The sequence below is a fragment of the Canis lupus genome, chromosome 21 (assembly GCF_011100685.1).
Source record: "Canis lupus familiaris isolate Mischka breed German Shepherd chromosome 21, alternate assembly UU_Cfam_GSD_1.0, whole genome shotgun sequence".
NCBI lineage: Eukaryota > Metazoa > Chordata > Mammalia > Carnivora > Canidae > Canis > Canis lupus.
Window position 1 is genome coordinate 31,731,018 of NC_049242.1, and position 27,964 is coordinate 31,758,981.

The following is a 27,964-nucleotide window of genomic DNA, read 5'->3' on the forward strand; positions in this document are numbered from 1 at the left end:
GCAGGGCAGCAGCCACGCTGGGCACAGCCTGGGGACTTCACGCAATAGCCATGGCCTCCCACTGCCTTCTCACCTACTCACCAGAATTCCTTCGACTTCATTAGTATTGAATGTGTGCTTCATTGTGAAAATAATGTAAAGATGCTACAGAAAACCAAGAAAAAGTTTTCCCACAACACCGCCCCCCAAAAGTTAGTTGTCATACAATCAGAATTCTACTTCCACTGGACCTTACCCAACTGAGTTCACAGTCTCAGTGTTAGGACCGGAGGCATTCGTGAATAGAATCTACTAGAGCTCCTCCAGCGTAAGATTGGTTCCAAGATGCTGGGCACAAGGAGTTTCTGCAAGAATGTTCTCACTTGGGGAAGGAGGCTGAGTGGCGCAGTGTTGTTTCTGAGCATTTAGGAGGAGGGGTCAGCCGAAGTTCACCTCCTTTGGGGAATGGTTCAAAAACAGTTTTTGGAAATAGGAAGAATTAACCTTAAAGATAAGGAGCCATTGCTTGTGACTTTACCAAGCGAGAGGGGAGGGACAGTTAGGGGCCAAGGTCATGTGGAAGACAGATAGAGAGGAACATTCATCTAAAGGGGACAGGGACTTGCAAATACACCCTGGAAAATTCTCTTGCAGGGACCAAGTGCAAACCCAGATCGTCTGACTCCTGGCCAGAGTTCTTCCCATGTCCCCTCTTTGGTAGATGATTGAGAAAGAACCATGGGTATGTTGGACCCACCCATGGAAGCATGGAAGGAGAGATTGAGATCATTAAAGGCCTGGATAGCAAAGCAAAAAAAAAAAAAAAAAAGGAAGATTTTACCACTTTGCCCTAGGGATGTACCAAGGCCTGCAGGAATTATGAACTGCTGGCCTGTAGCTACAGGAAGAGGATTCAGCTTCAAGAGATTGCAAAAGCTCAAGGACTTCCTTACAAAAGGAGTTCCATGTCCTGATGGCTTGGCTCTGGGAGCATCACTGTATGGATAGCTATTGTTGTGCCTCTTAATAGAACTCCTCTAATCTCCGTCCTCCAGATTTTTCAGCTGTCAGCCCTGGGACAGCCAGGCCTGTGGCACATTGTACCTCTCTCCCCAAGGGACAGTCAGCCCTGTACACTGGCTATTCAGAGACAGGGGTGTAGCCAAGCTTTCATTTTCCTTGCTGTGCCTTTAAGAGCTACAGGAATGCAGAGAGTCTGGAGGAGGGGTGGGGTCTCCCAAAAGGACTTCTGGGAAAAGGATCCTGGGAATTTTTGCCAGAAACTAATCTGAGAGTCCAACTCCAAGAAGTTGGGGGTGGTTTGTGTTGGGTCAGCCTGTGATTGGACTGCAAAGTCCACCAGGGAGGAGGAAAGCAGAAAACGCAAAGAGCCAAGGAAAGGGGGGAAGCCCTCCCCACCCTCACCCCCACCCCAATGCACATTCACCCAGGCCTGCAAGAGGGTGCAGCCACTAGCCTGGAGAGGATCAGCGTGTGTGAAGGGTGATGGTAACAGATGGACCCAAGGACCTCTCTAGCCCAAGTCGACCTGCAAGGCCTCCAGGGACGGGCTTGCCAACAGCTGGACTTGATCACCAGCTTGCAAAGTGAGATCACGCATCTGGTGGAAAAACAAGCAGGCTTTGCTCCCTGGCTGTTTTTAGAGGATTTTCCCAGCAGTGGATAGAAAGCAGGAGACCACCACCTGGACCCTTGAGTTTTCTTAGAGAGCACAGCTCAGGAGATTCCACTCCTGGGTGGTTTGCAGGACAATGATGGCCCTTCGGCGAGCTTCTGCTTTCCTGGTTCTGTTCCTGGCAGCTCTTCTGCCCCCACCACAGTGTGCCCAGGACCCGGCCATGGTGCACTACATCTACCAACGCTTTCAAGTCTTGGAGGTAGGTGGCATCTGTGCACCTGATCCGGGGAACATCCCTCCCAGAAGTCACCTTATCTCACCTCTGCTTCCCTATCTACTGGGATACACGTTCCCCACATAGTAATTGAGAAATACTGTGCCAACATAACGCGTGAACATTCGCATAGTCTAGTGGCTCGGAGCACCAACTCCAGAGTCCAGGCTGTACCACTCCCCAGCCTTGAGCAGGACTTCACTCCGTGCTCTGATCTAGCAATTTTTCTCATCTGTAAAATGGGGATGATAATAGAATTGACCTATGGCTATTCTGAAGATTTAAAAAATTAATCCATACTTAGAACCATTACCTGGCATGGTGGTAAATGTCCAAATTGTTGTTCTTATTCAATAATTTCAATTTTTAAAATAGAAAAACTAAAAATTTGGGTCAGTTTTTATTCATGTTTTACCATATCAGGATGATAGCAGATTTAAGCTTTTCTTTTTGTCTTTTTATGATGGAACATGAGGCCACTGTAACAAGTCATGATGTTGTACCAAAAAGCTACATCTTAGCTTCTTTGCTGCACTGCACAGGGTTTAGAAATGAGTAGATTTAAGCCGTGTTAAATAGAGAGAAAGTGCTCGGGTTGCTTCTCCATGCATTGAAGCTGCCCCTTGTTTACAATTTACAAAATCCAACATTTTTTCGGCACAGACAGGCTTCCAGGAACAAATGTAACCCTCTGCCTTAGTCTTTGACATACTCCTAGCCATTATTTCATACTTCATTGCTTTGCTTTTGTACCAGTTAAATTTTGATAAATTATTCATCTTCTTCCAAAAACACTTTTTTCAAAGACACTCTTATCACCAATATTTATTTTCTATATGTTCTTGAACAATATAAATATATTTGAAGTCCAAATTATTTGGTCATCTAGTTAAATAAAATAATTCCAAAGAGCAACCCGAATGCATTTCCTAAAGTTGTCCAGTCCAACAAGCTGAGGCCTGGGGGCAGGGGATGCGATCTTCCGAGGCCAGTAGCCTTTTGCTGCTGCCTTACTTGCCCTCTCCTCAGATAGCTCCTCCCCAGCACGCCTCCTAGAAAGTGCTAGAATTACACTCAACCATAGTCCCTCTGCATTTAGCACCAATTTACCCTGGGATTAGCACCATGCATTTCCCTGCAGGTTTTCCTCAGTAACTGAAAAGTTGATCTGCAGACAAGGGTATAAAGTATAGACAAATACTCTGATGGCTATGAATGTGGAATTGAAAAAGATAGGGGTGTGGTTTGTATAGATCTTCCCATCCTGGTCATGACCTGGAGGGTAAGTCAAGTTCCAGGTGGTGGTCCCTGATGGCCAGTGTGGACACTTAGAAACAAACCAATATAGTCCTCACCCTGAAGCATTTGTGTCCGAGGGATAAGGAAGAAATAAAAGAATATATTTAGGTAGCTTCTCTCTTTCTCTCCCTCTCTCCCTCTTACTTTTTCCCTCTTTCTCTACCTCTCCATCTTTCTTTTCCTTCAAAGTGAACAGTCTTACGTACTGCTATTTGTAGTCTAAATTTTTGCAACTTTTGTGGGGAGCATTTTGATTGACTGACAAATGAGCTTTAAGTATACATCCTCTTAAACCTGGCCACCCCATTTCCATTCTTCATTCATTTTATTCTTTCTTTCAGTAAATATTAAGTACTATGTGCTAGGACCTGAGCCAGGTGCTAGGGATGGAGCTTACTTCTGGAAATCTACCCTAGAATAAAGCCAGATAAGTACACGAAGATGTAAATACAAAGATTTTTTTCAGAGTTGTTCGAATGGCAAAAATTTGAAAAGCCCACAAATATCCATCAAAAGAATCTAATAGAATAAATAATAGGACATCAAGTCAATGGAATTCTAGATCGTTAAAATTATTGTGTAGCTATCTATTAATTAGTACTGAAATATGTTCACGGTAGATCAGCAAGTGAAAATATGTCACAAAACCTACATATAGTAAAATCGCATTTTAAAATATGTATTCATATATATGATGAAATGCATGGAAACTTTTAAAAACTGATTCGCTAACAAATCATTATGGGTGATTATGGGATTATGGGTGATTTTTATTTTTCCCCCATCATGATTATTTGTATTTTAAAAATCTTTTTCAGTGAATGATAGCTATTTATATTACTTGGCTGATTTACATAACTAGCAATAATTTGAGAATGTATTTTCTGACTGAAGCAAGGACTGGAAAAATGCACCCAAGCCACGAGGGCATACATTCAAGACTTCCGAGAGTTCTCGAAAAACATATCCGCTATGCTGGGAAGATGTCAAACCTACACGAGTGAGTATAAGAGTGCAGTGACTAACCTGGTCCTGAGAGTCGAACGTGCCCAACGGGAGATCGACTACCTAGAGTACCTGAGAGAAGCTGATGTGTGTGTGGAATCAGAGGACAAGACCCTGACAGAAAAGCTCATCCAAGAGGCCGAAGAGGAGAAGAAGATCCGGAATCTGCTGAATTCAAGTAAGAGAACTGTGTCTTTGGCAGCTCTTCTAGGGACTCACACTCAGAGACACAGACTCAGCACAGATAGGGGTCTGGCCAAGTATGAGAGTTAAGAACCAGATGTGTGGTTTTTGGGTGCAGGTGCTGGGAGGGAAACCTTAGCAGCGAACAGGTGTCTGCAGGAAAAGTCATCCTCAGAAAGCAGCTTTTCATTGCACAGAGAGTTCCTAAAGGCCCAATAGAAGGTCAGAGCTTCAGTGTGAGGGGTCAGCCCAGGAAGGGCATTTTCAGATAGACCTTGGTTTGGAAGAGGTGTGTTGTCCCAGATCCTTCCAGAGAGAATGGAAGGTTGGTGGATTCTCACAGTGCCCTGGCAGTCAGCAGCGGCCACAAATGTGCCGAGAAACAGTCTGAAATTTTAGATGGCATTGGCCAACCCTCAGGCTGGGAACTGGGAACTGCAGTGAATTAGTACTGTGTGTGTTGTCAGGATGGTGATATCTAAGGGATTTGTCTTCAGCCTTGTGATCCCATTCAAATCACTTCCAGGCCATTAAGAATAATGGTTAGGAACTCGAATTATGATAACAAGTATCAAGCAAGAAAAACATAAATAGGAAAGAAATTTTCCTGTCCATTTTATGAAAACAATGAGGGAGACGAGTTGCCCAGCTCAGTGTCTGCATTCTGAGGTGGTTTCACTGCAAATAGGAAAACCTTAATTACATGTTAATTATGTCTGACCCAAATGTGAGAAACTCCATCAGGGAAATAAGATAAAAGCTGATTGCCGGTGTTGTGCTAAAGATTTCATACATCTTCTCCATGTAATCCTAATAAGAACTCCATGGGGCATTATAAGAAGGGTGTTTCAAAGTGAGGTGATGCTTGATCTGAGTTTTGAACAAAGCGTTAGTGAAGAATGAGCAGAGGGCACGTGGGGTGCAGGCACAACCTCCAGAGGGCGTGAGAGTACATAACACATGAGCACGAAGATCTGCAGGTGTGGCTGAGTGGAAGCTCTGTTGGGCAGGTGCATTTGGGGATCAAGAAACAAGACTCAAGGGATCCCTGGGTGGCGCAGTGGTTTAGCGCCTGCCTTTGGCCCAGGGCGCGATCCTGGAGACCTGGGATTGAATCCCGCGTCGGGCTACGGGTGCATGGAGCCTGCTTCTCCCTCTGCCTATGTCTCTGCCTCTCTCTCTCTGTGTGACTATCATTGAAAAAAAAAAAAAAAGAAAAAGAAACAAGACTCAAGGGTTCAGCAGGACCCAGATAATAAAAGACCCTCATGTAAAGCGAAGGGAGTTGAATTTGATTGGAAAAATGAGAGAGAACCACCCAGTGATTTTCGTCAGGGGCACTACATGTAGGAAGAGGGCCAGACTCAAGAAAGACCATTTAGGGGCTACTGCAGTAATTTGAGGACAACCGATTGTGTCTGCATTAAGCGTCATTGAGATGGAGAAGGCCAGATGGATTTGAGAGCCATTGAGAGTTGGAATCCCATGGCTTGGTGTCTGATAATCGAAAGTGAAAAATGAGTGAGAAGGATAAGTCCAGGACACTTTCCAGATTTTTGGCTTAGGTCTTTGGGTAGTTGTTCTCAAATATGTTGAGATAGGGGGATCCCTGGGTGGCTCAGCGGTTTAGTGCCTGCCTTCGGCCCAGGGCATGATCCTGGAGTCCCAGCATTGAGTCCCGCATTGGGCTCCCTGCATGGAGCCTGCTTCTCCCTCTGCCTGTGTCTCTTCCCCCCACCCTCTCTGTGTCTCTGATGAATAAATAAATAAAATCTTAAAAAAAATATCTTGAGATAAGAAACCCAGGGCAATTATTACTCTACTATTTTTTTTCGGAGTACTTAATACTCTGAAGTCTTGTAGTTCACTTATTTGCTCACTGCTTATTTTCTGCCTCTCCTTCTAGAAGGTCAGCTCTATGAGAGCTTGGATCCTGCATTTTATGCTCAATGCTGTGTCCCAGTGCCTAGAATAGTGTCTAGGGCCGGTGTATATTTGTCAGTGAATAACTAAGGGAGGAAATGAACAAATAGGTGGAGGGAGGGATTGTCAACACAGAGGGGTTATTAGGTTTTGACAGAAAAGGGAACATCTTAATGCTGAGGCAGAAGACAGAGGAGGGTGTCTATCTAAAATACGAAGCAATGGACCAAGTTGGTTGAATAAGTAAATGATTTTCTTTGGTGCTGACATTGTCTTGAGATGAACCACCAGGGACCAAAGAGGGGTTAGCACATAGTGAAAGAAGGAGAAAAAGGGTAAGTGTGATCCCACAGAGGATGAACAGAGGCTGCATAAAAATCTGATGGGAAAGCTTGGGTACCAGTGTGGCCTGAGCTAGAATGTGCCCGAACTTTCATGCCAGGGGTCAGGAAGGACTCCAGCCCTAAACAGTGGTGCTCAGTTAGATCCCTGACCTACTCCTGGTCCCTGGACTCGCTCAGCTCCTCAGGCCTTGGGGTCGGCCCTGTCCTCTCCAGCTAGAGCTCAGCAGACATCCTGATTTTGAACTTACTGATTTTTCAACTCCTTATCCTCTCCCTCATTCCTTGGACACTGGAGGCCTGAAATAGTTCCTCTCCCAGCTCCATGGTGAGTGAAAATTTTCAACTTCTCAGAGATTGCTACTTTCTTGCCTATCACCTCTGGAGCTCTCATTTGATGACTCTTTGGTTTAAGGTTCAACAAACACTTTTGGCCTTCTCCTCCTGGATGGGCCCTGTGCTCTACAGTAGGGATAGAGGGGTGAGCACGTCATGTCTACGCCCCGCTCTGGCTTTCTTACTGCTCTCCTTGCCTCTGATCTTGCTTCCTATCTGCTGTCACACAGACCTCCCCACAACACCAAATAAATTAGATTACACCTCTGTGTAGAATTGTTTTTTCTGCTCTCTATCAATTATCAACAGCAAAAATTCCATTCAAATCTCTTGGCTTTTTATATGGGGAAGGCCCTTTATGAAGTGACCCAAGTTGATTTTCAGCTGTTGCTTCTCCCGTAATTTACCTACATGCACTTGCAATTAATATATATTTAGTCATATAAATTATATATATTTTTTCAGTGAAGCTCTCCTGCCAGGCAGATTGGCTTCTAGGGCTCCCAAAGTATCTCACTAAATCCTCCAGGGAACCATTAATACTCTCAACCACATATATCTGTGTGTATTTGCTCCTCGACTGGGCCATGAACATATGGACAGCTTCATTTCTGTATTCACAGAGTCTGGGTCAGCACAGCCCATGGAGGAGGCTGTAAAAATGGCCTATAGTAGAAATACTGACAGCAGAGTCCCCTCAGGGCTTAGTTCAGGGGAAGACAAACCTGTAAACAATCATAATGATGTGATTAGTATAGATCTATTATTTTCAGAGGTTCTCTCCTCAAGAATAGGCTTTTCTGTATTTTGTATATGTGCCTATTCCACACTTTTTTTTTTTTCCTTCGGCTATTTCTGTTAGTAACTGTATCTATCTTAGGTTTCTAATGCCAAGTAACAAACTACTACAGATTTAGCAGTTTACGACAATACATGTTTATTATTTTGGAGTGTCTGTGGGTCAGGAGCCCAGGCACAGCTTAACTGGACCCTTTGGTCTCAGGGTCCTCTTCCAAGCGCACTAAGGTTGTTGGCAGGATTAACTTTCTCATGGCTGTAAGACTGAGGCCCTCAGCTTCTAGAGCTGCCCGTCTACATCGGCAGCTCACAATGTGGTTGTTGCTTCTTCAAGGCCAGAAGGGGAACGTCTCTCTTCAGGAAGTACCGAGTCCTTCTTAAGAATTTGTATCTTGGGGCACCTAGGTAGCTCAGTTGGTTAAATGTCTGCCTTTGGCTCAGGTCATAATCCTGGGGTCCTGGGATCAAATTCCGAATCTGGCTCCCTGCTCCATGGAAAGCCTGCTCTCTCTCTCTCTCTTTCTTTCTCTCTCTCCTCAATGAATAAATAAAATCTTAAAAAAAAAAAAAAAAAAAGAATTTGTATCTGATGTATGTCAGGCCCACCCATAATAACTTTCTTTTGGATTAGCTCAGAACCAGCTGGCTTGAGACCTTAATTATATTTGCAAAGTCCCTTCACCTTTGTCTTGTGATGTAACCAAATCACAGATGCTATCCTGTCATATTCACAGGTGTTGCTGGGGAGGGGATTGTGCAGGGCATCTACACCAGGGGAGGGAATCTTGGAACTCTGCCTACCTCGTGCTCTAGTCTGCTAGGCCCATCTGGTACTAATTGCCTGTACCTACCTTCTTCCTACAAGGCTCTGATCTTCCTGTATTCTATCCTTGGCCAGTGGGGACTGAGCCAGCTACAGAACTCCTACTAAAACCCTTAAGACTCAAGTCAGCACTATTGTGTGGGCAAACACCTGGGGGTTATGGGCCAGGGAGGGATCGTCACGTCACAGTATTTCCTTTCATACATACATGCTGTCTTACAAAGAGAGTTTCTTAGAAACACTAAAGGGAGAGAATGGTGCAAATTCCTTGGGAGATTCAACCTTGTGTCTCAAGAGACTTCAAGAAAATTCTGACATCAGTCTAAATGGTTTGCATTCGGAGCACCTGGTTAGGCATACAACTCCCGATTTCAGCTCAGGTCTTGATCTCAGGGTCATAAATTCAAGCCCCACACTGGGCCCTACATTGGCTCCATGCTGAGCATGGAGCCTACTTAAAAAATATGGTTGGTGTGCATTTACTCCTGGGATATTTCTCAACTAGAAAGGGTTAGATACTGGGGATGATAAATAAGATAGAATCACCCTATAATGAAGCCATTTCCTATAGAGCTGCTCTCAAGTCTTTACCCTTTATTTAGAGACAATCCCCAAATGACATTCACATGAGGACTGCAATCCCACGGATGTCCTGCAGTTAGGTCAAATTCTTAAATCTTTTTAACTCTGACACACACATTCTGCTCTTTTCTCCCTCACTCCCCATCTCTTTCACACGCACACCACACACACTCACACATACACACAGACACACATTCACACAATTTAGAATGCAGTGAGTGAAAGTACTGGTACATAATCTGACATATATATAAAAGTCATTTGGAATCTTTGGCACTCTGTTATTAGTAAAAAAATTTTGCATTGCACTTGGCAACTTATGGCAAAGCATGCTGCCTCAGACACCCAGACTGAATTTATCCAACTAACAGGTTTTCTCAGATTCCACAGGCTGTGTTCTTGTGTGGATAAGAGTATTAACCTCTTTTTATTTGTATGCAGCTTATGAAGAAAAATTCTCAAGGCAGTCAAAACAAGCCATTATCGCAGACTTGATTTTCTTTCCCGTTTCATGCCCCCTCCTTTTATTGCAAGGGTGCACATAGGTGACCTCAAGTAACCCTCTGACTTGTGCATTAAATAACTTCTATCTTTTGTTAGATCAGGCTTCAAAAAGAAAGTCTATTGCTGCACATTTAAATACCTGTGGGATCCATTCAGATATTATAAATGTGCCTGGCCCATATTCAAAGCCATTAAAAGCAAAAAAAAAAAAAAAAAAAAAAAAAAAAAAAAAAAAAAAAAAAAAAAACCCACACACACAAAAAGCAATAAACCCACTGGAAGCCAAAGAAAACATCTCTGTGAGTCAACTCCCAAGGAAAGTCCACTAGTTTGTGACAAGTGGCACAAAGCATTAAAAGATCTAATTTGCAATAATTAATTTTCCATAAGGGAGGGGATTGAGAGTATACATGCAAGTGTAACGGCAGGAGAGAGAGAGTATATATGTGCAGGTGTGCACACACACATTCTCTACCCAGAAATTGCTACATCATGGGGCCAGCAGTACCAGAAGACTATGCAGAGCTTATCCTGTCCTGTCCCCTGCAGAGTCCCCAGAGGTGGGTGTGCTGGGTCCGGAAAGACCTATATACACACTACTTCTTTTGTTTATTTATGTGGAAGGCCTGCCGTCTAGGAGAATACCTCCAGTCCCATCACTACAGATACTGATAGAAGATCCCAGAGTTGTTGTTGCTGGTGGCTTTTGGCTCTAGGTAGAGGGAACACCCATTCATTCTCTCTCTAACTCATTCATTTGCTCACTAGTTCAGCAAATGTCTCCTGAGTTCCAGGTGTATATGTTGGGCCTTGTGCCAGGCGTTAGCTATGGAACATTGACCAAGGTAACATCCTTGTCCTCAAAAAGCTACAGCCAAGCGGGGAAGCCATCTAAACAAAGCCAGGCTAACAGCCAGAGCGCTGCCCACTCTCACTGAAGGACAAGGGGCTGCCATTAAGAGTGAAGTATGGTCAGGGCTGCTGTGGAGCTGGTGGCAGGGGAGGGATGTGGAATCTGGAAAGTAACCCTCAAGCTGAGTTTTCATAATGGAAAAGAACAGATTAAATGGAGAGTAGAGTAGAGAGGCTGCTTCAAGCAAGTGGAACAGCCTGTGGGAGCAGAGAGGCCCTCACGGAGAGCAGGTGGAAGAACTGGAAGGGGGCTTCCTCTGTGCTAAGCCGGCTCATGCTTTCAGGCTTCGGGAATGACAGTAATGCGACTCCTAGGAGCTGCTGTTTATTGAGTGCTTATTATGTGCTGAGTCGTCTTTAAGTATGTATCTATCTTACTGTATTATATCATCCGATTCTCACACAGCCCTATGTGTACGTATTACAGTTATTCCCATTCTATCTGTGAGGAAATCGAGGCACTGAGAGCATGAGCCAGCTGCCCAGGGTCTCCTGGCTAATAGATGCCAGAGTTGGGCCGCAGACTGGGGGGAGGGGGAAGCTGCCTCCTACACATTCTGGCCTCTCTCATTGTGCTGCTGTGCTCAAGAGTGGCAAGCATGGGTGCGTCAGGGCTCCCAGGGAGGTTGGGGAAGGTCATTCCTGCCACAGGGCAGTGGGGAGGGCGGGTGTGCGCAGGAGGGGGAATGGGAGCCGGGTGGCCATCTCCAGGGCCGTCCAGGAGGCACTCGGGGTAGGAGGCCTCTGTGTCAGTGCCTGCACCCAGGAGGCCCAGCTGGCCTGTGATCTCCTTGTGGGGCACACCTGAGGACCGAGACAGTCCTCTTGGTCACTGTTTGATGATGATTCCTACTCACAGATTACTTGAAATCATTTTTTTAAACCCTGAGAAGGGTCAGTTTTCTTCCCCCACCTCCTTGGTTTTTAATTCCCTGCCTTTCCTTCGTTTACTTTTAGAACTAAAACACTCCTCTTCAACCCCCCCCCTCCCCGCCACCACCAAGATTTTCTCAGCAGAGGAGTTCCACACACACTTCCCTGTGCTAGAAACCTCGGAAAGGTCTCTTTGGCCCTCATCTGACCAGTCACCAAAGCCAGTAGACCCTTTTTTTTCTGCAAAGCCTTCTTGTGTTCTTTCCATGGGCACTGTTCTCTCCTCGTCTCTTGTCCTGATTATTGCCGGAGCCTGCTCACCGAGCTTCCTGCCACCACGCTCTGCCCGTTCCAGGGCTCTGTCCTATGGTCACCGGGCTTAGCCTGCTAGAGTTACTGCATCATTGCTTTAGCAACCTTGACAGTAACCACAACTTATAGGGTAAAGCAAACCCCATAAAATAGCATAAAGAAAGCCCTTTACAACCTGACCTCAACCTAGCTTTAAGTATTTTGTCACTTTCCACAAAAGTAACACCTGCTGATAAAAACTATGACTATCGTCTGCACTATATTTACCCTATTTACCTTTCTGTAAAGGGAGATAACACGTCAATGGCTGAACACATGAACTTCAAGCCTCACCTTATGTCTCTACTGCCTGTCCCCATCCACCCACTGCTCTGTGCTGTGTCTGATGTGCTATTCTGAACACACTAAATAGGGTTCATGCGCCCCTGCATTATTCATGCTATCTTCTCCAAGTCTATCACAGTGCTTGGAACAGAATTGAAATCGATATTTTCTGACCTTGAGGAATAGTTTATTAGAAAGTGGGGGCAACTACTTGCCAAAGACTGCATTAAGGCCTCTTGTCTGTTATGTTGTCCAAAGCCTACAACAACCCCGCCAGGTAGATACCATTGTGACTTCTTGTCAGATGAAGAAACTATGGTGCAGTGTTTCATGCAGTCCCATCTGCCTCCCATACTCCTGTTACATTCAGGAATGTGCCCCACCCCCCCCAGACACACCAGATTCATCTCAGCCTCCTTCTGCTCACCGTGCCCTCACCCCATTCTATCTGTGAGGCGTTAGCTATGGAATTGACCAGGGTAACATCCTCATCCTCAAAAAGCTACAGCCAAGCAGGGAAGCCATCTAAACAAAGCCAGGCTAACAGCCAGAGCCCAGCTTAGTTATCTGTTGCCACAATAATGCAATGCTGTGACTTCGTGGGTTAAACCAATAATCATTGGTTATTTCTCAGGAGTCTGCAGGGCAGCTGGGCAGACCTGGGCTGGGGTGGGTGCTCTTGGCTGGGGTCCCAGGGGCACATGGCCTGAGGGATGCCTGGTTGAGGATGATCTCAGCTGCCATGGCTTGGATCTCCTCCACATGGTCCCTGATCCTTCAGGAGGTGAACCTGGGCGGTGATGGAGGCAGACCTCTGAGAGAGGAGGCACAAGCACACTAAGATCTGGTCACTTGTACCCAATTCTTTCGGCCAAAGCAAGTTCCAAGTCTGGCTCTAGAGCCTACCCTTCCACTAGAACCTTTGACAGCATCTAAAAAGATTTTTGATCTTAATGCTCCTGTAAACAGGCATTAAACAAGATCAGTTTTTACAAATGCAAATTTCTACTGGAATCAGTAAATCAGGCATTAGTGTGTGGCTGATGGTTTTGAGGCTGCTGCAAAGTTCAAGTTCAAGAGAGCAGATCCTGGACTTTGAGACAGGATGGTGAGAACAAGATGAAGTGAGATTCACAGGAAGAATCGGTGGCACAATGTCAAAATGACTCTGTTTCCTAACCAGGCACATGGGAGAATGGGAGTACCACGCCTAGAAATTGAGAACATTTCTATCCCTTTTAGTTTGGTAAGAATAGGATTGCAGGAAGAAAACAAACAAAAAACACTATGAAAAAAAAAAAAAAAGCCCACCACAAAAACCAGCTCAGTTTTTAAATGAAAAATAAACAAAAACAAAAAGTTCATAATTATAATCTCGGAATGCTTAAATGTTGCAACAGTCAGATAATTGATTCAAAATGGAGTTGTTTGGTCAGAAATTCCTCAGAGGATACCCACTTCAGTGCCTCACTTCCCATGAGTGTTGATGGCGTGGCGCCTCTAGGACAGCATTCTCAAACTTCTAGCTTCGGGAACCTTTTACATTTCTAGAAATTATTCAGGACCCCAAAGAATTTTTCTTGATATAAGTTACAACTATCGATATTTACCACATTCAAAATTAAAATAGAAAGATTGTAATATATGCCAGATGCTATTTTAGGACAGGACATACAGCACTTAAAAAAAAAGAGAGATTAGACAAAGCCCTGCCCTGGTAGGGTTTACATTCTATTGAAGGGAGTCAAACAATAAATAATGTTAACAGATACATTTATTTTTTAAAATATTTTTATTTATTTATTCATGAGAGACACACAGAGAGAGGCAGAGACATAGGCAGAGGGAGAAGCAGGCTCCATGTGGGGAGCCTGATGCAGGACTCAGTCCCCTACTCCAGGATCAGGCCCTGAGCCGAAGGCAGATCCTCAACCGCTGAGCCACCCAGGCGCCCCCCAAAATAATACATTAAACAGATAAATTTAAAACATGTCAGATAGAGGATAATAAATCCCACGGAAGAAAATCAGATGAGGTGTGGAAGTTAGGGCAGCTGGCCAGTGCCCAAAGGAAACATCTGAAAGCAGTAGGCTGTGCTGGATTCTAGCTGTAGGGACCCCATGGAAGGAGCCGGCCTGACTCACACTTATACTCACACTCACACTCACACATCTTCCAGGCCTCCATGCGCTTCTGTGTAGTTCTCAATTTGATGTTGAGGAACAGAGCCATGCAAGCAACCAGCCATATAGCAAATCTGTTTTCTTTCTCACAAGCTACTGTTAATCACTGATAAGGGGAAGATGTCAGGGCACCTTAGTGGGGACTATGAAATACTTTGAATTTAATGCTGGGAACCTGGGACAACTCCTAGAGTAGATTTACTAAAGATTTCTCTATGACTCACCAAAACCAACATACAGAGCACCTAGTGTGCACCACCCTTTCAAAGCCGTGGATGCACCCTCCTGCAAAGCGAAATTCTCCTATGGCTCACCGAGCACCATTTCACACAAGCCAACCTTCTTGCTTTCCTGCCATCCATCTACTCAGGCACTCAAGAGGGTGAAAGAGCACCTGCGAATGCCCGTACCTACCTCTTGCTATTTAAATCCATCCAATTTCTAAGCTGGCAGAGCATGAACGGGGATAGAAGTTTGAACACTGGCAAATACTGTCTTCTCCAAATCAAATTGATCCTTGAGTTTGTAGACAGTAAGCAATGAGATTAAATAGGAAGGATATACATAGTGGGTCCCAGGCGCTCTGGATAAAACCAGATATAAGGGATACCCGAGGGATCCCTGGGTGGCGCAGCGGTTTGGCGCCTGCCTTTGGCCCAGGGCACGATCCTGGAGACCCGGGATCGAATCCCACATCGGGCTCCCAGTGCATGGAGCCTGCTTCTCCCTCTGCCTGTGTCTCTGCCTCTCTCTCTCTCTGTGTGTGACTATCATAAATAAATTTAAAAAAAAAAAAAAAAAAAAAAGGGACACCCGAGTGGCTCAGCGGTTGAGCGCGCCTGCCTTCAACCCAGGGCATGATCCTGGAGTCCTGGGATCGAGGCCCACATCGGGCTCCCTGCATGGAGCCTGCTTCTCCCTCTGCCTGTGTCTCTGCCTCTCTCTCTCTGTGTCTCTCATGAATAAATAAACAAAATCTTTTAAAAAACAAAACAAAGCAAAACAACAGAAATAAGACCCACCCCCCATCCGAGTAGTTACAGGAAAACAGAGTGAGTAAGCAATTCTGATTCAGCAAGATAACATTCTGGAAGAGATCTGCACTGAATGCTTTGTGCACACGCAAGAAGGAGCAACAGATTACTCTGCAGGAGCCAGAGAATTTTGTTTTGAAGGATTCGTAGATGTATTCCAAGTTAGTGACAGTGAGCTAAGGAATAAAATGGGAAAAGTCTAAAACTTGTAAGAGGTCATGGCAAGTTGGTGACGAGTGACCAGCCCAGTGGAGTAGGGCAGCGCCTAGAGGAGGTCGGCGAAGGACCGTGAATGCCATACTGAGATCTTTGAAATTTATTCTGTGGGCAGAAAGCATGAAACAGCCCTAATTTCTAACAGTGAAGCCCCAATTTCAACAAATTAAGTCTACACTGACAATTTCATTATATTTGCTCAAAGCTTTTGTAATTAATTGCTCATCTAAGAGCTCCACCTTTATCATTCCGGAGCCGGACATTATACCTGTCACTCGATAGGTATTGACTAATGTTTATTAACATGAATACAATCCAGGTTGTTGAAAGAGTCAAGTTTTGTAGAACAGAATTTCTTTTTTTTTTTTTTTTTTTTTTATTTATGATAGTCACAGAGAGGGAGAGAGAGAGGCAGAGACATAGGCAGAGGGAGAAGCAGGCTCCATGCACCGGGAGCCCGACGTGGGATTCGATCCCGGGTCTCCAGGATCGCGCCCTGGGCCAAAGGCAGGCGCTAAACCACTGCGCCTCCCAGGGATCCCTGTAGCACAGAATTTCAAGAAGCAGTCAAAATACTCATTTTTGTTTTGTTTTGTTTTTATTTTAAAATACTCATGGTTTTACAGGAGGGTTTTTAAAAAATATATTTCATTCCTCTTTTTCCCAAGCAAACCCAGAAGCTCCCTCTCTGTGTCTATCCCTCCATATTCCATCACCCCCATCCCTCAAGGCTCCTCCCATCTAACCAGTGGCTAAGACTTGACCCCTCTTTTCCTATTTCTCGAATCCATACTAATTTTCCCATGCCCATCATTATTTGGATATCTCTGATCTGGATTGTACTTCTAGACTCTACCTGTTTCCCTGTGATCTCTCTTTCCCACTCCTCAACATCAACATCCAGATCTATGTTTCTGAGACATAACTAGAGGAGAGTTGAGTCACTCCCCTGTAGAGGGACAAGTCTCACCAGATCTGGAGAGAGTGTTATGTTAAATAAGGGGAAAGGTATTTAAAAAATTCAAATAAGTGATATTTGTATATGAAGTCACTGTGAGGCCTTAGGCCAAATCCTAGCCTAATTGCTTGTCTGCAATTGTGTCCCAAGGAAAAACCACAGATTTGCATTCTCTGGTTTGCAGGTGGAACCTTGCTCGCCATTGATTCTGTTAAATAATTTGCATCTTGGCTGAACTCAAAGGTTTTAAATTTATTTCCTTCCTCAACCTTTTTTCTCCTGCTAATTATCTCTTGCTCAAGAGAAGCACAGCAGGCAGTTCTCTTACCCTTTTACAAACACACTAAAAGTATATTTTCTCCAAATTCCAAAAGAAGAATTTCTAAAATTATAGACTCTCAGTCCTGAAAAAAATATAGAGACCAAGGGACTTGTGGGGAAACACACAGAGAACCAGAGACAGGGTTCAGACCATTCAGGTCTCTGACTCCCAGTCCCAAGTTTCCTCTACAAAGGAAGGACAGCACAAGGGGAAATTCTGTGTTTTCTGTATTTCTGTATTCTCAGGACTGTCTCTCCCTAATCAAAACCATCTATCAACACTCTCTTGTTTTGCTATTTCTCTAAGGATTCGCATGTAGTAGGAGGAGTAGAAGGAGAAAGGAGAATGATTGTACTAGTTTCTGCTGTATATTAAATGAACATTTTCTCCCTTGTGAGATGTTGAATGTGCCTTGTTCTTAGACACAGTCCCCCTCTGTAGCTGTGCTGTAAGCCACAGACTCTCCTTCTGGAGGGATGGGCATGTCCCTGGGGGTTGGCTGGAGATTTCCTGGCTTGCCCTGCCTCTGGGTTCACACTGAGCTCAGAGGACCCATAGCCCTGTGACCTTCCAAGTAACTTGTCCAACTCTTTTCTTTTCATTTGGAAAATGGAGATTAAAATGTGGACCACTTAGGCTTATTATAAGCACTTATTGCAAGATGATGTGAATAAAGTGCTTGCTACTGTGCAAAGCAAATTATATGTATCTGTAGATATTTATTAATTTCTCAAGCCTTTGTGCTTGTTCTTCAATTGCAAACAATCTCTGAGCTTCTCTAGTGGTCCATGGACCCCTCCTCTTCCCTATTAAAGGCATCTATTAAAAAAAAAAAAAAAGACACCGATGAGCTTAAACCCTCATTTGTTCATCCTCTGTGATCACCAGAGAGTGTGGGAAGAGCAGAGGGTGCACAGGAGACACTCTCAGCTTGAGAAGCAGAGAAAAGGTATAGCCCAGAGGACCCCCTCATAGTCCTTTCTCTTCCTCTCAGCCTGGCGGGGGTGGGGGTGTCCTTCCCTTAGCTGTTCCTGCAGTGCATAAGATTTGCAGTTAGCCCAGGCTTCTCTGTTGTCCCTAGGGGTTAGCTTCCTATACATTAATCACCCCTTGTCTGTGGTTTCGCTTTCACACTTTTAGTGACGACAAGAGGGGTGAAGACAGCACAGTTCAGGTACTTTTGAGAGAGAAGGAGACCACGTTCACAGAACTTTCATTATAGTGTATTGCTATAATTGTTCTATTATTAGTTGTTGTTAATCTCTTACTGTGCCTAATTTATAAATTATACTTTATCATAGCTTTGCATGTATAATATACAGGAAAAACATTTATGTGTGTGTGTGTGTGTGTGTGTGTGTGTGTGTGTGTGTATTTCCACAGTTCTAGGCATCCACTGGGGGTCTTGGAACATATCCCTCGCAGCAAGGGGGGACTATAACCAGGCCAGCCAGGATGAAGTGGACCCAGAGGCCACGAAGAAACAATCCTTGGAAACATTGGAAACAATCCAATTTTTATAAAGCATGTCTACAGGGGGACATGGTGGCAACTGATGGCTGACAGACTTTTCTAGTGCCTCCCTTGGCCACGCTGGGGACCAGGCAAGGCCCCAAGGCCCCTGGGCATTTGGGAGCAGCCGATGATGACGTGACAATGTAAAAGACTGAGTTTTGGGAGCTCAGCTCCTCCCAGCTAATTTTGATCCCCATCCCCACTCCTGCCATATGTTCTTTGACCAGCACCTTGTGTCAGATTTTTAAATGAAATCATGGATCTTAAAGTATCTTAAAAGCTTTAAAATACTTTACAAATTATTATTTATTTAAGACCGGCCTGTTGTCAGAGCTCCAGATGCACAATACTGTATAGGCCCTAGAAAAACATCTGTTTGAATTAAGCTCTTTTCTTCATTAATTCAACAGATATTTACTGAACCCACAAAGCACTGAGTTAGTAGGCAGTAGGGTACAATAGTAAACATGAAGACAAAAGCCCTACTTCTGTGGAGCTTATAGTCTAGTGGGAGAAAAGGACAATAAGCTAGAAAATAAAACAGATGACATAATTACAGAATATGACAAGTGATCTCAAGGAAATAAGAAAGATGTTGTATTAGACCATTTTAAATTTAGATGCAGTCGTCATAGGAAGCCCTTTAGGGAGATGATATTGAAACTGATTTTTGAAGGCTGAGAGGAGCAGACTGTGGGAGGATCAGGGAAATGAGTACAAAGGCAGAAAGAATTACAACTGCAGGAGTTATTAGGCACAAACTTGACATGCTCCTAGAATAGCAAGAAAGCCAGCATAATCACAACACAGTGAACAAGAGGGAGAGTAGAGAATAAAGTCCCATAGACAGGCAGCTGCCATATCATTTAGGTATTTAGGATGGGGTAAGAGGTTATGATTTTATTCCAAGAGTGATAGGAGAATGGGTTTAATGGTCAGCCATATAATTCATGGTTTTAAAAAGATCACATCCCCTGCATCATGGAAAACATATTGTAGGTAAGCAAGAATAAAATTGGGGAGACAAGTTGGAGACCACTGAAGTGGTCTAGGCAAAAGGGGAGGATTCAGGGAGTACAGGGATGAGTGGTGAGAAAAAGAGGAGAGAGACATATTTGAGCATTTTAATTTAAGTATAACATCATTTAAAGGTTAGTTTTAATATCTGAACTTGCCAGTAGTGGGGAGATGGGGAGAAAGGAGTTAAGAATGACTTCTAGGTAAGAAATTTGGTTGATGTTTTTTGCTTAAGATGGGAAAAGTAGGGAGAGAGAGAGGTTTTTTTTTTGGGGGGGGGGAAGCAAGAGTTCTGCATTGAACAGGTTAAGTTTAAAGATGTCCAAGTAGGGACATCGAGCAGGCAGTTGGATAAGTGAGTTTGGGACTAAGTAGACATCTAGATAGGATGTCATTCCAGAGGCAAATTCAGAATTCATCATTAGTTAGAATTTACATGTATGCAGAGCCATCAGAATGAAGCTGAATGAGGTGGCTCTGAAAGCCATAAGATAGAATGAGGTGGCTCAGAGCTGAGATGTGAGGACAGAGCACTTACTCCTTAAGTGAGAGAGGAAAAAGAACCAATAATGGATCCCAAGAAAAAAAATCCAGAAAGACGGGAGGACAAACAAAAGGAGGGGTGTTCCAGAAACCAGAGAAAAGACTTTCAAGGGGAAGTAGTGATTAAGTAATCCAATTTTGCTGAGAAGTTGATTAGGACATAAGACTAAGAATTGACCCTTGGATTCGGCCACATGAAGGCTGTTGGTGACCTTGACAAGAACTGATTCTGTGGAATAAGCAGAGGAGTTTAGACCAGTGAAGGCCTGAGGCCTGATTAGAGCAGCTTAGGACATAATTGGAGGTGAGGAAACTCCTCACCGAAGAGTTTCATTAAAAAATGGAAGAGAGAAATGGGGCCCCACTAGAAAGTTCTATATGTTTACCAAGGGGAAGAGTCCAGTAGGTAGGGAGAGACTATTGAGGCTAAGTCCTTGAGTAAGTTAGAGAGGATGAAATCTACCACAAAAATAAAGGGAACAGGAGACAAGACAGAGAATATGGGTTCAGATACAATTGGTTATTAGATTTGGTGGTTGGAAAACTCATTCATTCATTCATTCATTCATTCATTTAGTAAATACTAGCCTACTGTGTGACATTTTCTATCTTAGGGGCAAGATATACAGCAGTGAATGAAATGGATAAAAAAAGCTCATGCTCTCATGACATTTACATTCCACTGAGGGGAGTCAAGCAGTAAATATGTTAACAGATGCATTTATAGGATGTCAGAGAGAAGATAATAAGCACTATGGAGAAAAATGAACTAGGGTAAGGGGGTTATGGGGACCTGGAGAAGAGGGTTGCCATTTTTTGTAGAGTGGTCAGAAAAGGCCTTAATGATTAGGGAATATTTGAGAACAGGCCTAATGGAAGTGAGGGAGGAAGCCGTGTACATATCTGGGAAAGATGGTTCCCAAGCAGAAGGATGAAAAAGTGACAAATTTCTGAGGCAGGGGTGTGCTTGGCACAATTTGAGGAATAGCAGGAAGGCCAGTGTGACTGAATGAAATGAAGAGGGTGGGAGTATTGTAAGGCCAGAGAAGCCACATGAGGACAGCTCACCTGCCTGGAAGGTAAAGACTTGAACTGTACTCTTAGTAAGATGGAAAGTCACTGGTGAGTTTTGAGCAGACATGTGATATGATCTGACTGATATTTTGAAAAGATCACTTTGGCTGTTATGTGGAATGCAGTACAGGAGTCAAGGATGGACGTATGGCCTCCCTGTGGGAAATTACTACAGTAATGCTGGCAGGAGATGATGCAGTTCTCGACTGGCTTCTATTTTCTCAGTGAAATAAGAGTCGAGACCTTCATATGGGAGTGAGGAAGGTATGATGGAGGCTTTGAGGAGAGAAAAGAAGGTATGGTAATAGTAGATGATGAATTGATGAAGGAACTGCGATAGAATTCTATCCAAACAGCTGTCATTAACAAGCAGTTTGCTAAAATGCTTGCTTACCTCAAAACTTCTGGAACTTCTGGAACTTCTCAGGCTGTGCACCTCTCCTCTTTGTGTCCAGTTTCTCTTCCTTTACCCTGTTTCCTGTCCTCTGACTCTAGAGAGTCCTCATTTGGCCTGAAGAACCCAAGCATCTATTAGGAAGAAAATGACAACCCACTGGCCCATCCAGCTTCTTATAGCAAAGCCTTTGCAAAGCCTTGAGGGAAACACACAGAGCTCAGTGCTCCTGGGGAGAGTGTTAAATGCCTGGCACCCCACCACCACACACTCCAGCAGTCACTGAGAGAGGCCCATATGGTTCCCATACAGACCTTGGCAGGATTTCAGGGATACCCACAGGATTCCTTATGCTTCAAATAAGCCACCACTCCCCACCCCCATGACACTGCTTACCTCACAACAGACTAACAGGGCAGCCCCAACAACGAGTTCCTCACTAGAACTGGTGACCCACCTTTCCTGAAATGACCAGTAGAACTAATTTCATCTTGGCCCATATCCCTCTTTACCATGGACCCCATGAGAATTCCAAGATACTAAGGTCATCTCATGGAAGATAGTGTATTTGAGGGCCCGTGGAAGTGGCTTCCACCATGTCTGTCTAGATCTCAGTGGACAGAAGACAGATCAGTGGGTACAGCCTAACTGCAAAGAAAGGTGCGAATATACAAGTAGGGAAGAGGAAAATGAAATGGCATTTGATGAACACAGATACTGTCTCTGCTATAAGTAGGGAAGAAACAAGTAGGAGGCACACACAACGACAGTAGTGACACAAAGATCAAGGGAAATGAAATCTTCAAGAAAGAGGGACTCCTCGGTGGTTCAGTGGTTGAGCATCTGCCTTTGGCTCAGGTCATGATCCTGGGGTACTGGAGGATCCTGCAGGGAGCCTGCTTCTCCCTCTGCCTTTGTCTCTGCCTTTCTGTGTCTCTCATGAATGAATAAAAAAAAAATCTTAAAAAAAAAAAGAAATCTTTAAAAAAAAAGAAATCTTCAAGAAAGAGAAATTGATCAAGACTGTCATGCTGTGGGGAGATGAAGTAGGATATGAACATAAAGGTCCGAGTTTCAGTTGGGAAGTCCTTGGTGATGTTACGAAGGGTATTTTCTGTGAAGTTATTGTGAAGTGAAAGATGAGAGGTGAAGAAATAGACCAAGAGAGCATAGACTATTCTGGAGGAAGAACTACATAAAATGATAGAGTGAAATAGCTAGAGGATGGTGTCTAATTGAGGGAGAATTGTTTTTGAATATAGGCAGGGTGTTTACAAGCGAGGGAACTAGCAGTGAAGGAGAAATTAAAGATAAATAATAGAATGGTTGCAATTCACCTAGAGAGTCGAGAAGCCAGGAAAGGGGGCACCTGGGTGGCTCAGTGGTTGAGCGTCTGCCTTTGGCTCAGGTAGTGATCCCTGTGGGGGCCTGCTTCTCCCTCTGCCTATGTCTCTGCCTCTCTCTGTGTGTTTCTCATGAATAAATGAAAAAAAAAAAAACTTAAAAAAAGCCAGAAAAGAGTGAGATCAGAGCACAAGTGAATGTATTAGTCTTGGACAAGAGGAATGATGTGCCTCTTCTAAGATGTGTGGGAGGGTAGCAAGAGTAGGAACAACTTAAGAAAAGTTTATAGTGAGGGACAGGAAATGGAGGGACTTCATGTCTAATGGTGTTTATTTTTTCAAAGGAGTTAGTCTGTTATTAATGTACGGACTGATGAGGTAGTGTGTGTGTATGTGGTGGGGGTGCAGATTTAAGACACCTGCTATGTGGCAGATGGGGGCCTAACCATGGAGAGAGCGGTATGGTACTTAGTGCTCAGCTGAAGTTGGAGATCCCTAATGTGTAATGACACATTTTTGAGAGAGTTTCTCTACCACACACTCTGGGACGGAGCCAGATATTTGAACTCACCCAGAACCAGGGGTTTTTGTAGAGTGGGTAACTGTGGAATAACAAGGGGGTGGTGGGTGAGGGCGCTGGTGAGAGAGGTATTGCAGTAGTCCAGGCTAGATAGGAACAGAAGCTGATAGCCTGGGAGAAAGCAGAGGTCAAGGGACTGGAGGGCATGAGGAAATGGAAGAGCAGAGTCGGTAAGAATAAAAATGTGAGAAATGGAAGAGTAAGGAATTGTTGCAGAGGGTAGGAGAGTAGAGTTTTCCATTTCTAATAGGGAGCAGTTCCAGGGGATGGGGGGCAGGGATCCAGAATATGGGTGTGGGAGGGGGTTGCTAGAATAGGTTGAAAGCGTTGTGCTGTGGAGTTGAAGAGGTTGAGGTAACCGGGCTCTTGATGCATATGGGGTAGTGTCCTGGAGAGCTATCAGTGATTTAGACTAGAAGGAGTCGATAGCATGAGATACAAAGAAGGGAGGTTTTTTGCATGAAGGTAGAGAAGCCAGAGAAATGTAAAGCCCTTTTGTTACTTCATCTTCCTCCACCTATTTCAGACCCTTATGATCCTGTTTAGAATATAAGACATACTCTCCTAGTTGGTTTCCCTGATTTTGGTTTCTCTCCTATGTATCCATCATACACACGACTGCTTAATTAATCTTGACCATGATACTCTGTTGCTCAAAAATTTCAGTAGCTCCCTACCTGCCAGTAGAATAAAATCCATATTCCTTAACCCCACCCCACTGCCCAATGTTCCAGGCACAGAGCTGGTTTCAATCTACTACTTTGTTTTTATGCATCTAGTTTGAGGCAACAGCAATTATTGGATTAAATTCTACACTACTTTACTAACAGGAGTCATGAAGGACTTTCCCAAATGTGGTTTTGTGAATTGCAAAGAATGCTATTCCCAACCATCTCAGAATGGCACCCCTCAAGGATCAAATCAAATGTAGGTTATCCCCTTCTTCAAATGATATTACCATCCTCTGCCCTTTTGTAAAAAATCCACTTTAAGTTTTCTATTGTAGTTTCTATAAAGCAAGAACCAATCTTAACTCATCATTGCCCCTCAGCCCTTTGCACCTCAGTTCATAACACCTAGCTCAGTATCTCACCTTTTGTATGGATCCAGTGTCTGCTGACTACATATATGCATTCATGAGTAAATAAAGGAATGGATTAGTTATAATGTTCTAATAGGATTAAGGGCCAGAATCCTTCACTAGAAAGTGATCTCCTCAAGGTTTAGGGTTGATATTATGTTTTTTATCCTCAATACTTACTTAGCGTGGTTCTGGGAACATTGTAAGCTAAGTACACAGTAGATAATTGGTAAAATCTTGGCAAATGGAATTGAACTAGGCAGCTTTGCCCCTAAGTGATTCTTGCTGTCTCAACCCCAAGAAGGTGAACAGGGTCTCTGACCCAGCAAATAGCTATTTAAATCCTGATTTGAATGAAATGTTGACTCTTCTAATTGGATAGCAACTCCCTTAACAAGAACCCATTTATTCATTTAGCTCTTTGATTCTTTAAACCATACGATAAATTGTGATTGATCTATGTGTGATAACTTTATTCTAGACACAGAAGGAAAAAAGCAATCTGTTAGAACAGACACATGAAAAGATGCTCAATATCACTAATCATCAGGGAAATGCAAATCAAAACCACAAAGAGATATCACCTCATACCTTTCAGAATGGCTAGTATCAAAAAGAAATAACAAATGTTGGCAAGGATGTGGAGTAAAAAGGAATCCTTGTATACTATTAGTGGGAATGTAAATTGTTGTAGCCACTGTGGAAAACAGTGTGGAGGTTCCTCAAAAAATTAAAAATAGAAATAACATATAATCCAGTAATTCCACTACTGGCTATTTACCCAACAGAAACAAAAACACTAAATTTGAAAAGATATGTGCATCCCTGTGTTTATTTCACCATTATTTATAATTGCCAAAACATAAAAGCAACTTAAATGTCCTTCAATAGATAAGTGGATAAAGATGTGGTATATATAAAACGTTACTCTGCCATAAAGAATGCAATCTTGCCATTTGTGACAACATAGATAGATCTAGAGGGTATTATACTAAGTGAAATAAGTTAGAGAAAGACACCATATGATTTTATTTACATATGGAATCTAAAAAAAAGAAAAGAAAAGAAAAGAAAAGAAAAGAAAAGAAAAGAAAAGAAAAGAAAAGAAAAGAAAAGAGACCCCATAAATATAGGGAACAAACCATTGTTGCGGGGAGCAAAATGGGTGAAGAACAGTGGAAGGCACAGGCTCCCAGTTACAAAATGAATAAATGTGATAAAAGATAGAGTATAGGGAATATAGTCAATGGTATTGTCAGAGTGTTGTGTGGTGACAGATGGTAACTACACTTGTGAGCAAGCATAACGTATAGGGAAGTTGAATCAGTATGTTGTACATATGAAACTGATGTAACATTGTAAGTCAACCCTGCTTCAATAAACAGAAAATTAAGAAGTAATCTGTGAGAAAAGCAGACATCTCATGTATATAAAGTACCTCTCCTTTTTCTCCCATTTGGCCAGGCTGTGACAACATGTTGATGGGCATTAAGTCTCTGAAAATAGTGAAGAAGACTACGGACACACATGGCTCTTGGATGAAAGATGCTGCCAGCAATTCCCAAAAGGTTTATTTTTTAATTGGATCCAGAAACAAAACCGTGTGGGAATTTGCAAACATACGGGCATTCATGGAGGATAGCACCAAGCCAGCCCCGAGGAAGCTAATCCTAACACATTCCTGGCAGGGAACAGGCCAAGTGATCCACAAAGGTTTTCTGTTTTTTCACAACCAAGGGACTCTCAACGAGATCATCAAATATAATCTGCAGAAGAGGACTGTGGAAGATAGAATGCTGCTCCCAGGAGGGGCAGGCCGAGGACTGGTCTACCAGCACTCCCCATCAACGTACATAGACCTGGCTGTGGATGAGCATGGGCTCTGGGCCATCCACTCAGGGCCAGGCATCTATGGCCATTTGGTTCTCACAAAAATTGAACCTGGCACACTGGGAGTGGAACACTCATGGGACACTCCATGCAGAAGCCAGGATGCTGAAGCCTCCTTCCTTTTGTGTGGGGTTCTGTATGTCGTCTATAGTCCTGGTGGCCACGGCCCTCACCGCATCACCTGTGTCTACGATCCCCTGGGCACTATTGGTGAGGAGGATCTGCCCAAACTGTTCTTCCCCAGGCGGCCAAGAAGTCACTCCATGATCCATTACAACCCTAGAGATAAGCAGCTCTATGCCTGGAATGATGGAAACCAGATCATTTACAAACTCCAGACAAAGAGAAAGCAGCCTCTGGAGTAATGCAGGACAGCACGGAGAGAGAGCAGTAAGGCTGTGGACACTGCTCTCTGGGACACTGAGGCCACAGCCCCTTTGCAATACAGTATCCCCTGATCACATTCAGGGAGAGAGGCTAGAAGTGGGCTCCCATATGCATCCTTCCCTGGATATTAAGCCTGAGTCATCTTCCAAGAGCTTAGATGGTCTGTTGTTCAGAAATTTTCAACTTCCAACACCCAACCAAATCTCCCAGCTCTCAAGGCTGTCCACATGCTGATCTAGCTTACGTCCAGCCTTTTCTTACTACCCCCAACAGTTAGCCAAAATGTACCCCGCCTCCTAATATTCCTGGCCCCTGGCCTTTCCTGAAGCTCTTTCCTCCTGCACAAGTGCCGATTGCTAGTCTTCCATTTTTCACTGCCCAACTAAAGTATCACTTCCTATTGATGTTTAATCTCCACGTCCCCCAGTTCTGCTCCTTCACCAAGCTGAGGAGATATAAGAGGAAAGTAAAACCACTCACATTTGAATACCCCTTGCCAGTGACAAAGTGCTCCTCTGTACATCATCTAATGCCACCCTCTGAGACGTTCGGAAGAAGTCTTTATAATTGCCATTTTAGAGATGACAAGTTTAGGTGAGCCATTCAGAATAATGAAGCTTCCAAATGAAAATAAGGCTAGAAAATTCTGCAGGTCCTGGTCTTTCTGTTGCCCAAGAAAGCATCGAATATGTATGTTTGTTCACTCAGCCTTATGTTCAGCATCTCATCCTAAAAAATAATGGTCTGCCCCCTGTAGCCTGTTTTCATGTCTGCACAAGACCTTCCTGTAAGCCCTTCAAAAGCTACTTCCTCCAGAAAACCAGCCTACAGCCTAAGGGTGAGGATCCCACCTGTAGCTTCATCCTGTCTTACCCTCCCCTGTGTCTGTCTGCTTGCTGGAAACACAATAAAACTGACACTAAGCAAATACGCCCCATCAGGTTATATTTGTGTACGTGCCTTCTGCAGACAAGCTTTCAGGAAATGCTGCCCATGCTTGGACTCGCTGGCACACTCCCCAGCACACTGAGGCCCTTGGGAAAGATTCTGGAACCTGGATGGAAGCCAGGTAGCGGGCAAGTGACTCCCTGTCACAGCAGGCATGCCAAGTGGCACAGGTGACAGAGCACAGCTGTGCTCGTCCAGAGGGGCGTCTTCAAATCTTTCCCATGCATTTGCCCAATTGTGCCTAGTGTGGGTCACAAGTGCAGGCTGTGGTGCCAGCCTGTGTCATGTGCTGAGGCCTCTGTCTTTCCAGGTTGGTCACATGAGAGGGTTTGTTTTGTCTGCTTGCAGCTGTTTTGCCAACTCTGCCAAGCT

At 43.9% G+C, this 27,964-nt stretch overlaps 1 protein-coding gene across 2 annotated transcripts; it reads left to right on the top strand.

Annotated features, from left to right (window-relative positions):
• Nucleotides 1-1,220: 1,220 nt before the first annotated feature.
• Nucleotides 1,221-27,574, top strand: OLFML1 (olfactomedin like 1). Of its 2 annotated transcripts, none has more exons than XM_038568933.1 (3): nt 1,221-1,877; nt 4,010-4,374; nt 25,832-27,574. In XM_038568933.1, exons 2-3 carry the CDS (start codon nt 4,164-4,166, stop codon nt 26,620-26,622), a joined length of 1,002 nt encoding a protein of 333 aa, XP_038424861.1. In that variant the 5' UTR covers nt 1,221-1,877; nt 4,010-4,163; the 3' UTR covers nt 26,623-27,574. The 2 variants fall into 2 exon arrangements, with proteins under 2 accessions (XP_038424861.1, XP_038424860.1); XM_038568932.1 differs by having other exon boundaries at nt 1,222-1,877; nt 4,086-4,374.
• The last annotated feature ends 390 nt before the right edge of the window (nt 27,575-27,964 follow it).

Excerpts from the sequence above, each read along its gene's own strand:
- OLFML1 (XM_038568932.1), top strand. The coding sequence starts at position 1,752 with ATGATGGCCCTTCGGCGAGCTTCTGCTTTCCTGGTTCTGTTCCTGGCA. Across the intron at positions 1,878-4,085 it reads AACGCTTTCAAGTCTTGGAG|CAAGGACTGGAAAAATGCAC; the intron begins GTAGGTGGCATC and ends TTCTGACTGAAG. Across the intron at positions 4,375-25,831 it reads CCGGAATCTGCTGAATTCAA|GCTGTGACAACATGTTGATG; the intron begins GTAAGAGAACTG and ends CCATTTGGCCAG.